This window comes from Mirounga angustirostris, unplaced genomic scaffold (assembly GCF_029215605.1).
Source record: "Mirounga angustirostris isolate CCGP_5_RB_7025 unplaced genomic scaffold, mMirAng1.0.hap1 SCAF_12, whole genome shotgun sequence".
Lineage (NCBI taxonomy): Eukaryota > Metazoa > Chordata > Mammalia > Carnivora > Phocidae > Mirounga > Mirounga angustirostris.
Genome location: NW_026991720.1, coordinates 85,281,544 through 85,296,313, shown reverse-complemented (window position 1 = coordinate 85,296,313; position 14,770 = coordinate 85,281,544). Strand labels below are relative to the sequence as shown.

The 14,770-nt window shown below is 41.0% G+C and overlaps 1 protein-coding gene and 1 long non-coding RNA gene across 2 annotated transcripts in view; one reads left to right on the top strand and one right to left on the bottom strand.

Moving 5' to 3' along the window:
* FBXL13 (F-box and leucine rich repeat protein 13) overlaps nt 1–14,770 on the top strand; it is a 245,219-nt gene that overhangs the window by 4,665 nt on the left and 225,784 nt on the right. The window contains exons 2-3 of the mRNA XM_064575384.1: nt 9,822–9,925; nt 10,397–10,487. Of these exons, the coding sequence (XP_064431454.1) occupies nt 9,822–9,925; nt 10,397–10,487 (195 nt within the window). The remainder of the gene's footprint in view (nt 1–9,821; nt 9,926–10,396; nt 10,488–14,770) is intronic.
* The window catches only part of LOC135362123 (uncharacterized), a 45,252-nt gene continuing 41,187 nt past the window's right edge, over nt 10,706–14,770 (bottom strand). The window contains exon 3 of the long non-coding RNA XR_010406562.1: nt 10,706–11,352. This is a non-coding gene — a long non-coding RNA (uncharacterized LOC135362123). The remainder of the gene's footprint in view (nt 11,353–14,770) is intronic.

The window sequence follows — 14,770 nt, the reverse complement described above, 5'->3', positions numbered from 1 at the left end:
AAACAAAAATAAATAGGTGAAGTTAATTTTTTTTAAATGTTATTTATTCATTTAAGACAGAGATATATATATAGAGAGAGCATGAGCAGTGGGAGAAGCAGAGAAAGAGGGAGAAGCGGACTCCCCACTGAGCCAGGAGCCCGATGTGGGGCTCGATCCCAGGACCCTGGGATCATGACCTGAGCCGAAGGCAGACGCTTAACTGTCTGAGCCACCCAGGCGCCCCTAGGTGAAGTTAATTTTAATAATATATTTTATAAAACCAATCTGTCCAGAATATAATCATTTCAACATGGACTCAATATAAATAAAATCATATTAAGTCTTCAAAATTGGGTGTGTATTTTACACTTGAACAGCCCATCTCAATTTGGACTAGCCATGTCTGAAGTGCTCAATAGCCACATGTAATTAGTAGCAACTCTATTGGACAGTGCAGGTCTAGAATATATTAACATATTTAATAAGCCAAGGAAAATTACCCTTGACCCAGAAATGATCATTATGTCTCCAAGATTGTTCTTTTCAAGGGCTCAAAGCTTCTAGGACTTCAGGAAAAGCCTGAGTGGCACAGTGAGGGTAGAGGGGCTGTCTAATGGCCAGTCAGCTTGGGTGCCTCTTCCCAGTGATCAGTAGGGTCACACAGGTCCCAGCTGTTCTCACATGCACCAGAGGAAACTGATGTCTATTTTCAAATCCAAAAAATAGATTTTATTGGGAAAACGAAAAAAGTGATAAGAGCATTCTATCAACTGAATGTTGCGTCTCCCCAAATTCCTATGTTGGAGCCTAATCTCCCATGTGATGGTATTCGGAGAGGAGGCCTTTGGGAGGTGATTAAGCCATGAGGTGAAGCCTTCATGAATGGGATTAGTGCCCTTATAACGGAGGCCTGAGAGGCATCCCTCTCCCCGTCCTTCATGGGATGGCACTGTGTGAGAAAACAGCGTCTGTGAACCAGGAAGCCATTCTTTCTATATTCTGATCGTGGATTTCCCAGCTTCTAGAAATAAATTTGTTGTTTATAAGTCACCCAGTCTATAGTGTTCTATAACAGCAGCCCGAATGGACTAACTGTTGATGTGGTGCGTTGTTTCAAACCACAAAACCCTTTAAACCCATATTGTGCAGAGGTGCCTGGGTGGTTCCGGCAGTTAAGCATCCTACTCTGTTTTCTTTTTTTAAAGTTGTATTTATTTATTTATTTGAGAGAGAAAGAATGAGACAGAGAGCATGAGAGGGGTTAGGGTCAGAGGGAGAAGCAGACCCTGCTGAGCAGGGAGCCCGATGTGGGACTTGATCCCGGGACTCCAGGATCATGACCTGAGCTGAAGGCAGATGCTTAACGACTGAGCCACCCAGGCGCCCCTAAAAATACTTTTTTTTAAACATAACATTTTTAAGGAAAGAACAGCAATCTGTTTTGTTTTTTTTTTAAAGATTTATTTATTTATTTGAGAGAGCGAGAATGAGAGAGAGTACATGAGAGGGGTTAGGGTCAGAGGGAGAAGCAGACCCTGCTGAGCAGGGAGCCCGATGTGGGACTCGATCCCGGGACTCCAGGATCATGACCTGAGCCGAAGGCAGACGCTTAACCAACTGAGCCACCCAGGCGCCCAAGCATCCCACTCCTGATTTTGGCTCAGGTCATGATCTCGGGGTCATGAGATCTAGCCCCGCCTTGGACTCTGTGCTGGGCATGGAGCCTGCTTAAGATTCTCTCTCTCCCTCTGCCCCTCCCCCCACCCACCCTGGTTCGCGCTCACTCGCTTGCTCACTCGCTCTCAACAAAACAAAACAAAATAAACCCCGTAACTGAGAAGGATGCTAGGGGAGACTTCCAGGGACACGAATGGAGATCCAACAAGTGGCCTTGCTTCTGTCTTTCTGAATTCTCATTCTCTGGGGTTGTCTCTCTTCGGATACAGTTATAGCTACCTCCCTAATCCTATCTAAATGAAGCCTGTCCCAGTAAAGGACAAATAAAATGTATGCAAAATCAGAGATGGCTAGTGTCTTACTCTGCTTGGGCTGCCATAACAAAATACCATTACATTGGGCGGCTTACACCACAGAAATTTGTTTTCTCACAGTTCTGGCGGCTGAAAGTCTGAGATCAGGGTGCCGGCATGGGTGGGTTCTGCTGAAGGCAACCATCCTGCCTTCTCACTGTGTCCTCCCCCTGCCGACACAGAGAGCAAGCTAGCTGGTGGCTCTTTTTATAGCAATGCTAATTCCATCATGAGGACCCTATTCTCACAACCTCATCCAGCCCTGAATACCTTCCAAAGGTCCCATCTCCAAATATCATCACACTGAACACATGAATTTGAGGGAACACAATTAGTCCATTACAGCTAGTCAGTGGAAGAAAACTCTTATTTAACTGCACTGACAAAACAAAGCGTAGATGAAATGAATTACTATTTTCCACCCATCAAATCAACAGGAATTAGAATTTTATAATTCTTAGTGCTGGCAAGGTAAAATGGACACTTAAATTGGCTGTTAATGAGAGTATACATTGATAATACTTTTTTAGAGAGCAATTTTGAGATAAGTATGAAGAGCTTCAAAACATACCTACTGATTCTATATTCTTCTTGCAGTTTATCCTAAGAAAGTAGTCAGAGATGAAGATATGTACATTGCATCATTAGTAGTGAAAATTAATATTACATCATATAATTTTTAATAATGGGAAAAGTTAGAAACAACCCAAACAGCCAACCATTTAGAAATTATTAAACATTTATGGTACTATTTTTTTGCAGTAGATTATCAACCAACCACAATACAAAGATTTTATTTATTTACTTGAGAAAGAGAGAGAGAAAGAGCATGAGTGGGGTGGGGGGATGGGGGAGGGGCAGAGGGAGAGGGAGAAGGAGACTCCCCCAACAGGGAGCCTGACACCAGGCTCAATCCCAGGACCCTGAGATCATGACCTGAGCCGAACGCAGATGCTTAACTGACTGAGCCACCCAGGTGCCCCAATACATGAATTTTAAAAAAAATTTATTTTATTATGTTATGCTAGTCACCATACATTACATCATTAGTTTTTGATGTAGTGTTCCATGATTCATTGTTTGCGTATAACACCCAGTGCTCCATGCAATATGTGCCCTCCTTAATACCCACCACTGGGCTAACCCATTCCCCCACCCTCCTCCCCTCTAAAACCCTCAATTTGTTTCTCAGAGTCCATAGTCTCTCATCGTTCGTCTCCCCCTCTGATTTCCCTTCCTACTATCTTCTTCTTCTTCTTTTTTTTTTTTTACCATATAATGTATTATTTGTTTCACGGGTACAGGTCTATGATTCATCAGTCTTACACAATTCACAGCGCTCACCATAGCACATACCCTCCCCAATGTCCATCACCCAGCCACCCCATCCCTCCCACCTCCCACCACTCCAGCAACCCTCAGTTTGTTTCCTGAAATTAAGAGTCTCTTATGGTTTGTCTCCCTCTCTGGTTTCATCTTGTTTCATTTTTTCCTCCCTTCCCCTATGATCCTGTCTTGTTTCTCAGATTCCTCATATCAGTGAGATCATATGATACTTGTCTTTCTCTGATTGACTTATTTCGCTTAGCATAAAACCTTCTAGTTCCATCCATGTCATTGCAAATGGCAAGATTTCAGAGGTTTTTTGATGCCTGCATAATATTCCATTGTAAATATATACCACATCTTCTTTATCCATTCATCTGTTGATGGACATCTTGGCTCTTTCCATAGTTTGGCTATTGTGGACATTGCTACTATAAACATTGGGGTGCACGTACCCCTTCAGATCACTACATAGTGCAATTGCTGGGTCATAGGGTAGCTCTCCAATACATGATGTTTTGAAGAATTTGGGTAGGCAGGGAAAAATGTTCACAACATAATGATTAGCCAAGAAAAAAAAAGATATATCAAAAAAATATATACAATAACAACATATAATCCTAATTTCCGTTTAACATTTAGTTTGCAAAACTAGATATTCCCAGCAGAGGGCGTATTTAAATTACAAATCATGATTTTTTTATGCAAAGTTTTCTATTTTTAGAAATAAGTTTTTTCATTTTTATGATTTATATGTTTTATGTTTCTCTCATGGTTGTTTCCAATTTGTATTTTTAAAATATTGCATTTATTTCTACATCACATAGACTCCATTCCTGCGTATTTTCTTTTAGGGACTAATAGCTACAAATATTTGCTAGAGATGCAAGAATCAGGAGTTATTGAATATGGGAGCAAGAGACCACCAGCCAATGTGGGAGAGAAGGAACTGGATACACTGACTCATTTTACAGGACCTTGGGGCTAGAAGGTTGTGGCTTCTCCTGAGAGCATTACGTTTGCTGAGTTCCCTTAGCCCAGCCAGCCAATTCACAGATGCAGTTCCAGAGGCAAATTCGTGGGACACTTAAATAACCAAAAAGTATATGATTATTTTTTCTCCAGTAACAATTTGCTTGTCTAGGGATTCAACAGCTGGTGGGCACCTCCCCGCTGGGCCCAGCGCAATCCAGCAGGTATCAGAATCCATAGTCTTGCTCTCACCTCGTGGAGACTGTCTCCTTACATGTCCAGTCTGCCTTAAGACCCCTCAAGTTCTAGTTTTGAGGGGCATCTTCCTCTCCCTGAGGTCCCTCCTGAATGGCCAAAGCCAGCTGACCCTTTTCAATAATCTTCACTATACTTTCAGTTATAGAGTTTCTAAAATAAATATTTGGCACACTCTATTTAAATGTCAAGAAGACACACAAATCTTTGTATTTTCAAATTTTTCACTTACTAACCTCCATAGAAACAAATTAAGATGTCCCCTCAAATGACACAATAGCACACCAACTCCATTTCTCCCATAGGTGGGGATGGCAAGCATTTGTGAGATGTCACTTGGGGTTTCTTTGGTTGGGGGGGTTGGTTAGGGAGGTAGAAGGGACTTTGAACAGAAACTTAAACCTATTCCAGGATGCGTGGGTGGCTCAGTCAGTTAAGTGTTTGCCTTTGGGTCATGATCCCAGGGTCCTGGGATGGAGCCCCACATTGGGCTCCTTGCTCAGTGAGGAGCCTGTTTCTCCCTCTGCCTCTGCCTGCCATTCCTCCTGCTTGTGCTCCCCACCTCTTGTGCTGTCAAATAAATAAATAAATAAAATCTTAAAAAAAAAAAAAAAAGAAACGTAGATCTATTCCTAAGGAAAGAGGTTTCTGTAACTTTGTGATCCTGACGTTGCATTTTTAAAAGCAACCTTATCTAAAAAAAAAAAAACAAGGTGAAAACTATATGTTGATTATTCTACTATCTATTTATTTATTTATTTAAAGATTTTATTTATTTGAGAGAGTGAGTGAGAGAGAGCACAAGCTGGGGGAGGGGCAGAAGTAGAGGGAGAAGCAGGCTTCCCGCTGAGCAAGAAGGCTGATGCGGGGCTCGATCCCAGGACCCAGGGATCGTGACCTGAGCTGAAGGCAGACGCTTAACCGACTGAGCCACCCAGGCACCTTATTCGACCATTTATTTAAAACAAGAATGTTTTTCTGGGTTTGCATATAAATAAAATATTTCCAGATGGATAACATGAAAAAACCCCCTCAAGTTCTGGAGGAAGATACACATGCAGACCATTTTGTGTGAGTGCATGCTCTAGGGAAGGGAAGAGCCTTAAGTTTGTAGTTTAAAAACCTACTCACTCTGTGAATCACCTAGCCCTTCTTTGCCTCATCTGTGAAATCCAAAAGCAGGAATATACCCTCTAAAAGTCAAGGTCATCCCTAGAGGGATCTTGGGAAGCAAAATGAACGGTGACTCTCTGATGTTTGGTCATCTGTGACCTTTGGCCATGTGATTGATCTTGCTGGGGTTTGATCATGAATGGCTTCGAGGATTCTAGAGGAGGACCAAATCCCAGGTCTTGGTATAGAATTCTGGCTTCTTCACAGACTGGCTATGTCTGCTTCTCTCTCACCTGAACCCTTTACTCCAGCCAAATTGGTCTACCCCCCTGAGGCTTTGCTCTTGATAAAAGAAAGACCCTACCTGCAAACCTCCTGCCCATTCCTTGCCACCTGGAAGGTTCTCCAACTGTTGAGGGCCTCACAAGCCTTTTGTAATCACTTTATCTCTGCACTCATGAAACAATTAATTTTTGCATTGCTATGTAGGCCCTTAGTATATTTTACTGTCTTCATCTGCATATCTGGAAAACTAAATAAGACTTGCTCTCAGGTCCCCTGGCTGGCTCAGTAGGTGGAGCATGGGACTCTTGACCTCGGGGTTGTGAGTTCAAGCCCCATGTTGGGTGTAGAAATTACTTAAAAATAAAATCTTAAAAAAAAAAAAGACTTGCTCTCTTAAGTGTTTTATATCTACCCATAGTTTTCATAAACAGTTACTATCTTACTATTTAAACTATTGTTCTATCAAGTTCTCTCTCCTAATCATTTCCCCCCAAATGCCTTTGTTCTAATCTTTTCCATTAGGCTTGGTATAAGGTCAATCTCTCTGTCATCACACTGGCTTTGAATGGTGCAAGGGAATAGTTTTGAATTTCTTTTCTCAAGTCTTTCCCTCTAACAGAGGTGATAATTAGCAGTGGAATGGTTAAAAATAACAATGGCTTCTTATCATATTATCTATTGAGTACTTATTTTATGCTAGACACCGTTCAAAGTGCTTTGCATACATTAGTTCATTTAATTCTCATGATAGCCCTATGATATATGTACCTTTATGATCCCATGTATAATATAGGTAAGGAAACAGGAACAGAGGAGTAACTTGTCTGAGGTTCCACACTAGAAGATTGCAGATCCAGGATTTAAACCCAGTGGACTCCACCCACTGTATTATCCTGCTCCTTGAAAGATGGGTAGAAGTAGAAAGTAGAAACAATTGTCCTGGGGGCCCCTGGGTGGCACAGTTGGTTAAGCATCCAGCTCTTAGTTTCAGCTCAGGTGGTGATCTCAGGGTAGTGAGATTGAGCCCCATGTCAGGCTCTGTGCTCAGTGAGGAGTCCGCTTAATACTCTCACTCTCCCTCTCACTCTGCCCCCTCCTCTAAAGTAAATAAGTAAGTAAATAAATAAATAAACTTTAAAAATCTTAACAAAAAAGAAACAATTGTCCTGGATAAACCCATGTTCGTCGTCAGTCCCCAGACATCTTTCAGAATATTTGAGAAATATTGGGGACTGAGTTAGAGAGGCAGAGCTGAAAGAAAGTGGAGGATTGCACAATTGCTTTGTGAAACTATAAGCTTGAGAAAGCCAATCTAGATAATTAAGTCATGGGGTTTTTTTGGTCCTTGATTGTGTAAGTTTTTACTAAGAAACTTAGCAGTGATAAAGCCCTAATTGATGTTTTTTGAGAGTCAAACATTCATCTTGTGGGAATGTTTGCATATTTTGCCTCTGCTTATAAAGACTAAGCTAATGGTTTTGTAATTTTCATTTTCATGCAGAAAAAAAGCTATTGAGTCACTAATTATGTTTTTTTATTGGCACTTAGCTATGTAATGTTCACACACTGATCTATAAATCTCAGCCTATTTTATTTTGCCCAGTTCACTTATGCAGAAAGTGAACATTTGAACTCTGCTAGTTCTGTATGCCTTTATTAGCGTTCCAGAGACATCCATTCAACTTGAATTGACTTCTGCAGGATAACTTTTCAGAAAAGTAGTTTTCTAATCTGTGGAGTTTCAAAATATAAAGAAATAATTAATTTCTCATATTCATTAATTAGATCCCAACTTTCTTTTAAAAAATCACCTTAACACTGACCTCCGTTTAGGCCCTAGTTCTCAGACTTTAGTGTGTATAGGAATCACTTGGGAAGCTCATGAAAATGCACCTCCCTGGGCCCCATCTTCAGAGACCTGTTCACCCCCCAGGTGATTCTGAGGCAAATGTCCTCAGAGTGCCAGAACAGAATGAAGGATGTGGAGAGGAGTGAGGAGTAGAGAAACTCAAGATTCTGGGGACTCAGGCACTAAAGTGCCAGAAAGCAGATGGGCCTGTCATCAGGGCTATTCAGGAGGGTGTTGGAAGTCAGGCCTCCAGGTAATAGAAGACTTCAGCCCTTAGGTGACAGAATACTATTTACATCCATCTTGTAACAGTGGTAAGAATCATTCACCTCCTGTGCAGTTATAGTCTCTAGATCTGGGGGAGAAAGAAGTCAGTCTGCAGATGGCTCAAGGCTCACGGTGAACATCAGGGGTGGGGCCAGGTCAGGAGGCAGAGCTGGGGAAGGAGAGACAGTTAGGTCTGACCACTTTGCCATAGTCTGGAGGGCTCGGTTCTCAGCCTGCAGGCTACACAATAAACAAAGGGGACATGGAGCTAATTGCAAAGGGAGAAAGATGTTGTGCAGGGTCCAATCAAGGGAAATTATCCTCTTTTTTTTTTGGAAGAACACTATGAGAACTGCTGAGAGTCTGAGCCAGGACCCCCAGGCCTGGATCTGCTGATGCTTGGTCCACGAAAGTAGAAAGAACTCTGCATGATTCAAGGGGTGGAATTATTTTGTTCACAAGAGAGTGACAGGGACAATAGCCAGCAAGAACAGGTCCTGTGTAAAAGAAGGGCCTCCCCCGCTCCAGCCCCAGCCCTGCCCCCGTGCACACTAGCTCTTGCCAGCAGACAGGAAACCAAAAAGGCAAAGAGAAATGTCTAAGGAGGAGTCCAGGTGGTTTCTGTGGGAGGTGTGCTGTAAACCTTTCTCTCTGTCTCAAGTGGAGAAATACTCAATAATTCTGTATGTCTCACCAATACTTTTATGAGAAGTTTCTCCTTTGGGGAAAACTCAGAGGAAAATAAGATGGCAGCCGCTTTTCAAGTTCATATATGCGCTTTACACATCCAGTTCCAGTAAGACATGTGTTTCTCATCTTTGTGAACTATGCTACAATTTTTCTTCCTTCCTTCCTTTCTTCCTTTCTTCCTTCCTTCCTTCCTTCCTTCCTTCCTTCCTTCCCTTCCTTTCTTCCTTCCTTCCTTCCTTCCTTCCTTCCTTCCTTCCCTTCCTTTCTTCCTTCCTTCCTTCCCTTCCTTCCTCCCTCCCTCCTTTCTCTTTCTTTCTTTCTTTCTTTCTTTCTTTCTTTCTTTCTTTCTTTCTTTCTTTCTTTCTTTCTTTCTTTCTTCTTTCTTCTTCTCTTCTTTCTTTCTTTCTTCTTTCTCTGTCTTTCTTTCTTTCCTTCTTTCTTTTTAAAGTTTTATATATTTAAGTAAGCTCTACACCCAACATGGGGCTCAAACTCATGGCCCCAAAATCAAGAGTCACATGCTCTTCCAATGGAGCCAGCCAGGAGCTCCATATGCTATAATTTTTCAAAGATCTGCTCTTTAGATGTTGTGAGCGATAAAATACAAATACATTTTTAAAAAGATTTCTTGGATTCACAGTAGATTTTGAGGGTGGATTTTCTCCATCACTTTTGTGGTTGGGTCTGAGGAATTTCTTTTGACTTTAAAAAGGAGGTCTTCATTCCTTAAAAATGGTAGAAACCATTGATCAAAAGTATCAACTATGTTTTCAATTTGACTACAAAGCTCTGCTCACGTAAGGGAAAACACTGAGCAGCAACCCTATTGTGTCATTTACAATGGATTTTTCTTTAAATAGTAAAGGGAAACTGCATTTCAGTTTGACTTCAACAAAATATTAACACTGGATAAAAAGAGATGGTATCTATAAGGCATATTGACTTAAAAATCTGTCATGTTATTTGACTTTGTAATTGTATGAGCAAAGTCTATCTGCTGTTTAGGAAGAACGTGCAAATCCAGGAAGGGTGATTTGTTTCATTTTCCCTAGGCTCTGTTATGTGGTCTACTTATTACATGTCCTGAGGATCCGCTGAGATATTTACAGAAAATGATCATTACTATAATGGAAAATGGCCTTGAAAGTCTTCTCTGGTGAGCATTGCTTTGCTTTAGGGTAGGGAGATGTTTTATTTTGAAGGTAAAACACTCACTGTACAGTAGGTAAAGAGGTCTTGCCAATGAATGCTTCCGGTTTCAAGATGGTTAAAGAATCCCTTCATAGGCTTTTAAGTCCCAAAGACTTCACTAGGAACAATTTCCCCACTGGTTCTTAACTTGAGAAATACAGCCCTCTCTCATCAATCACATGCTCACAGGGCAGATATTTCAAGTTGGGGATGAGGAAAGGGAGGCATGCCCATTGGGGAGCACAAGAAAATCTTGAGGAGGGGGTCGTCTGACAAAGCCCTGCAGGTGATTTTGACATGCCTCTCCCAAAAGTGTCTCTTCCTTCACCTCCCTTCCCCTCCATCCAAGGAATCACTGATTTAAATTGCTGATTTAATTATGGAACTAACAACTATGAAATGAAATGTTTGCCTCTGTTTGACGATTTTATTAAAGGGATATGTGCATTGATCCATCAATGAGGCCAAAAATTCGGAGACTCTCTGAAACGTACATGGAACAACTTTTTGGACTGGATGATCAGCTGGTCAGTATTAGTAACAAAACATTTAAAAATATACATCTCAAGTTTTGATGGAAGTTCTCAAATGGATTTTATAAGATGTATGAGGTCAAACTGTTTCGGAATTGGGGCACTCAGAAAAGTGAAGGAACTTCTCTCTCTCTCTCTCTCTCTCTCTCTCTCTCTCTCACACACACACACACACGCCCACAGAGCCCACATTCATAGTAACCTCCCCAAATTTCCAAGAAGCATTTACCAGGCCTTTATTCTTCCTCTTCTGATAAAATCTTTCTATTTCCCCCTTTCCTCTTTTTCCTCCTCCTCCTCTTTTGCATCTTTATAATGATAAAGACAGCATTATGGAAAGCTTCAAAGGAGGATATTTTCTTTCCGTTCTAACCTCTTCCTTCTGTCTTCTACCCCTTCTCCATTCTCTTTGCCATCTGCCCTGGGATTATGCTTCAAAAAATAAAGATAAGGCCAGACATTAATGAGCTCTAACTTAAAAGCCAGACCCGATTGTTAGTGAAAGGAATGACCAGCTCCAACAGCTGGTTTTGATCCTGTAAAGAGGGCAAGGAAGTAATTCAGGACGTGAGGACTTTTAGAACAAAGACTTTATATCTGAGAGAAGCTAAAATAGCAAAAGGCATGTGGGGAGAGAAATACCAATGCAAATTACGTGTGGGTGGAACTGAGCATGATACCTCTAGATCCCAGGCTGATGTCTTGGTAAGTGTAGGCAGGGCTTGGGAATTGCTGGTGAAGTCGGGCACTGATAAGTAGAATCAAAGCCTGGGTCAAGGTGGATGCTGAGAGCCAGGATCAATCTGAAGCATCATCTGGAAGGCTGGGGGGAGGGTAACATGGGATCCTGACCAATGGTCTGCAACAGAGAGACAGAAATAGAGGGATCGGATATTTCTGCCAAGACTGGGATGATTCAGAGTACCCGTACCCGGGGAAAAACCCACAGGTCGAATCCTAGTTGATCTGCATCATGGTGTGTGGCTGTCTTAATGACTTCACTTTATCAGCCACGAACTTCATCAACTTCTGTCAAATGCATATATCTGCAAACTGTGTTCTTGGAGATGTTTGGGGGGGCCACCTCAGGAACTGAGGGGGAGACCCAGGGGATAGGATTCTAGGTCTCTCATCCCCACCTTACACTCTAGAATAATTCCACTTTGAGTATAATGTCATCTGAAAAAAGCTTAAATATCATTGCTATAAGATACTAAAATTATTTAAAAACCTGGGATAGAGGGATAAACCTCATTGTCAATATCTTGAAAGTGATTTTATAAAATACAATCAGATTGTGTCCAATGTGTAACTAGAAGCCTATAGAGAATCTTTTAAAGAGTTGCAGGGGATTCTGAGACACCATAGCTACTTCAAACCTAAAGTTTTATTAGAAAAGGAATTCTCAGAGATATTTCATAATGTTCAAAGTGCAAAGGAAAAACTGTGGGAAGCTCATCCAGACTTAGAAAGGAGTATGACAACTCACCAAGGCATAGAAAAGATGCCTGCTTCATATTATAAGGTAGGAAAAATAGAAACTAGACGTGACTTCATAAAAGGTAAATCTCAGGGCGCCTGGGTGGCTCAGTCGTTAAGCATCTGCCTTCGGCTCAGGTCATGATCCCAGGGTCCTGGGATCGAGCCCCACATCAGGCTCCCTGCTCAGCGGGAAGCCTGCTTCTCCCTCTCCCACTCCCCCTGCTTGTGTTCCTGATCTCGCTGTCTCTCTCTGTCAAATAAATAAAATAAAATCTTAAAAAACAAAACAAAAGGTAAATCTCTAGGTGCCTAGGATTGCTGAGTTAGGGCTCAGCCAAAGTTGAATATATATTAATTTATTTCTCCTTCACTCTCAGAGGAAAATGAAAAAAAATTTTTTTTTACAAAGAATAAAACACTTTAATCCTTAAAGTTTCCAATATTTTCAATTACAGTATACTAAATATCAGCTTTGCTTTTTTTTTTTTTTTTTTTCATTTTCTTTCCCATACTTTCCCATTTTTCTTTCTTATACAGCTATAATTGCTGGTAAGAGAATTTTTAATGTTTTGACAAAACATTTTAAAGATCACAAACAATTGTAATTGTTCCCATTATTAAGATTGCTTTGTATGGCCTCAGCGTGCAGTCATTTTTTTGATCTGTTAGGACACTGTCCTGCAAGGACTGCCTGTATATGCCTATTTATAACTATGTATTTGTTTCTGTTTGTGCAAACAGAGAAGGAAACTGTGAGTAAGCCACATAGTTACAGAAAAGTAGGAACTGCTCTCATAATAGCAAATAGACATTTTAACTGTGTGTTCCAGGATGAAAGAATCCACCATTGTCAGGAGGAAACTAACTTCACAGACTTAATTTTCATTGCTTAGGAAATGAAATCTCCAGATGGGTACTAATTATAAGAAGAAAAGGCATCTATAACATTTAAAAAATCCAGCTTAAACAATAATCAACATTTTGCTTATCTTGTTAATTATTCTCCTCTTGCCCCCCCCCCTTTTTTTTTGCTGAAGTATTAGAAAGCAAATCCCAGGAATTACGTTATTTTACTGGTAAATACATCAATGTGCATCTCTAACAAAAAATGACATGTCAAGAGAACACAGCACAGTGCCATTTTCTATGTAATGAAATTAGCAATAATTTCTGAACATCACGTGGTGCTGATTTCAGTAGTCTGGTCGACCCACTTTTTATGAATCTGAATATACATATATATATTCCATATTCAGCCCATATTTGTGTTTCCCAAACTGTTTCAAAAATGCCTTTTTTAGGGGCACCTGTGTGGCTCAGTCGTTAAGCCTCTGCCTTCGGCTCAGGTCATGATCCCAGGGTCCTGGGACCAAGCCCCGCATCGGGCTCCCTGCTCTGCGGGAAGCCTGCTTCTCCCTCTCCCACTCCCCCTGCTTGTGTTCCCTCTCTCGCTGTGTCTCTCTCTGTCAAATAAATAAATAAAATCTTTTTTTTTTAGAGAGAGAGAATGAGAGACAGAGAGCATGAGAGGGAGGAGGGTCAGAGGGAGAAGCAGGCTCCCTGCTGAGCAGGGAGCCCGATGCGGGACTCGATCCCGGGACTCCAGGATCACGACCCGAGCCGAAGGCAGTCGCTCAACCAACTGAGCCACCCAGGTGCCCCTAAATAAAATCTTTTAAAAAAAATGTCTTTTTTACACACGGCTCTGTCAAGTTGGAATCCATGCAGGCGCAGGGTCCACACTGCCCTTGGGTGTCAGATTGAATGCCTCTTGTAATTAATCTACTTTATTTCCCATGCCACTTCTTTATTGAGGAAAACATCATTTGTAAAATGTCCCACATTCTCATTGTTTCCTCTGGCATCATTTCATTTACTTTGTTTCTTGTATTTTCTGCAAGTTTGTAGTTAGATCTACAGACTTGATATTCAGGTTCTTTTCCCCCTTTTTTTCTCTTGGTGACAAGAATAACTGCATAGGAGGTGTTATGTTCTTCCTAGTGCAGCACATGGGGGGCATTCAGTAGTCTGGTTGACCCACTTTTTATGAATCTCGATTCCTATAGACAGTAATGTTACTGCTTATTGGTTTCATCTTACAATACATGCATAATGGTTTTGGAATAACAATACTACAAGACCACTAACAATAAGACCACTGAATACAGGGGCACCTGGGTGGCTCAGTCGGTTAAGTGTCTGCCTTCGGCTCAGGTCATGATCCCAGGGTCCTGGGATTGAATCCCGAATAGGCCTCCCTGCTCAGTGGGGAGTCTGCTTCTCCCTCTCCCTCTCCCCCTACTCACCCCCCCAACTTGTGTTCTCTCTCTCTCAAAATAAATAAATAAAATCTTTAAAATAAAAAACAAAAAAACCACTGAATGCAGTTTAAGAAAAGTATGCAATTCAAAAAAATATATACAGTTTTTTTTACCTTAAGATGTATATATCCTACCATATATTTTCAGTAAAAATAATACTTTTTTTTTGTTACTGAAAATAATTCTTTCTTTGTGCTGATGGTCATCTTTTTTTTCTCTTTGATATAATTATGCTTTTCCAATTATGTATAATAGTACATGGCAGCAAAATCAAAACAATAAAATGAGTGTTCCGAGAAGTATTGCCTCTATTCATACCTTTTTCTCCTCCCTATTCCATTCCTTTTTCTAAGGGTCCAATTTTAGTAGTTTTTAGTTTATCTATTTAGTTTTTACATTGTTTCTTTTTGAAAAATATGAGCAAATACACTGTGTTCTCCTCCCCTTCAACTTCTTGCATTCAAGTGGCAGACT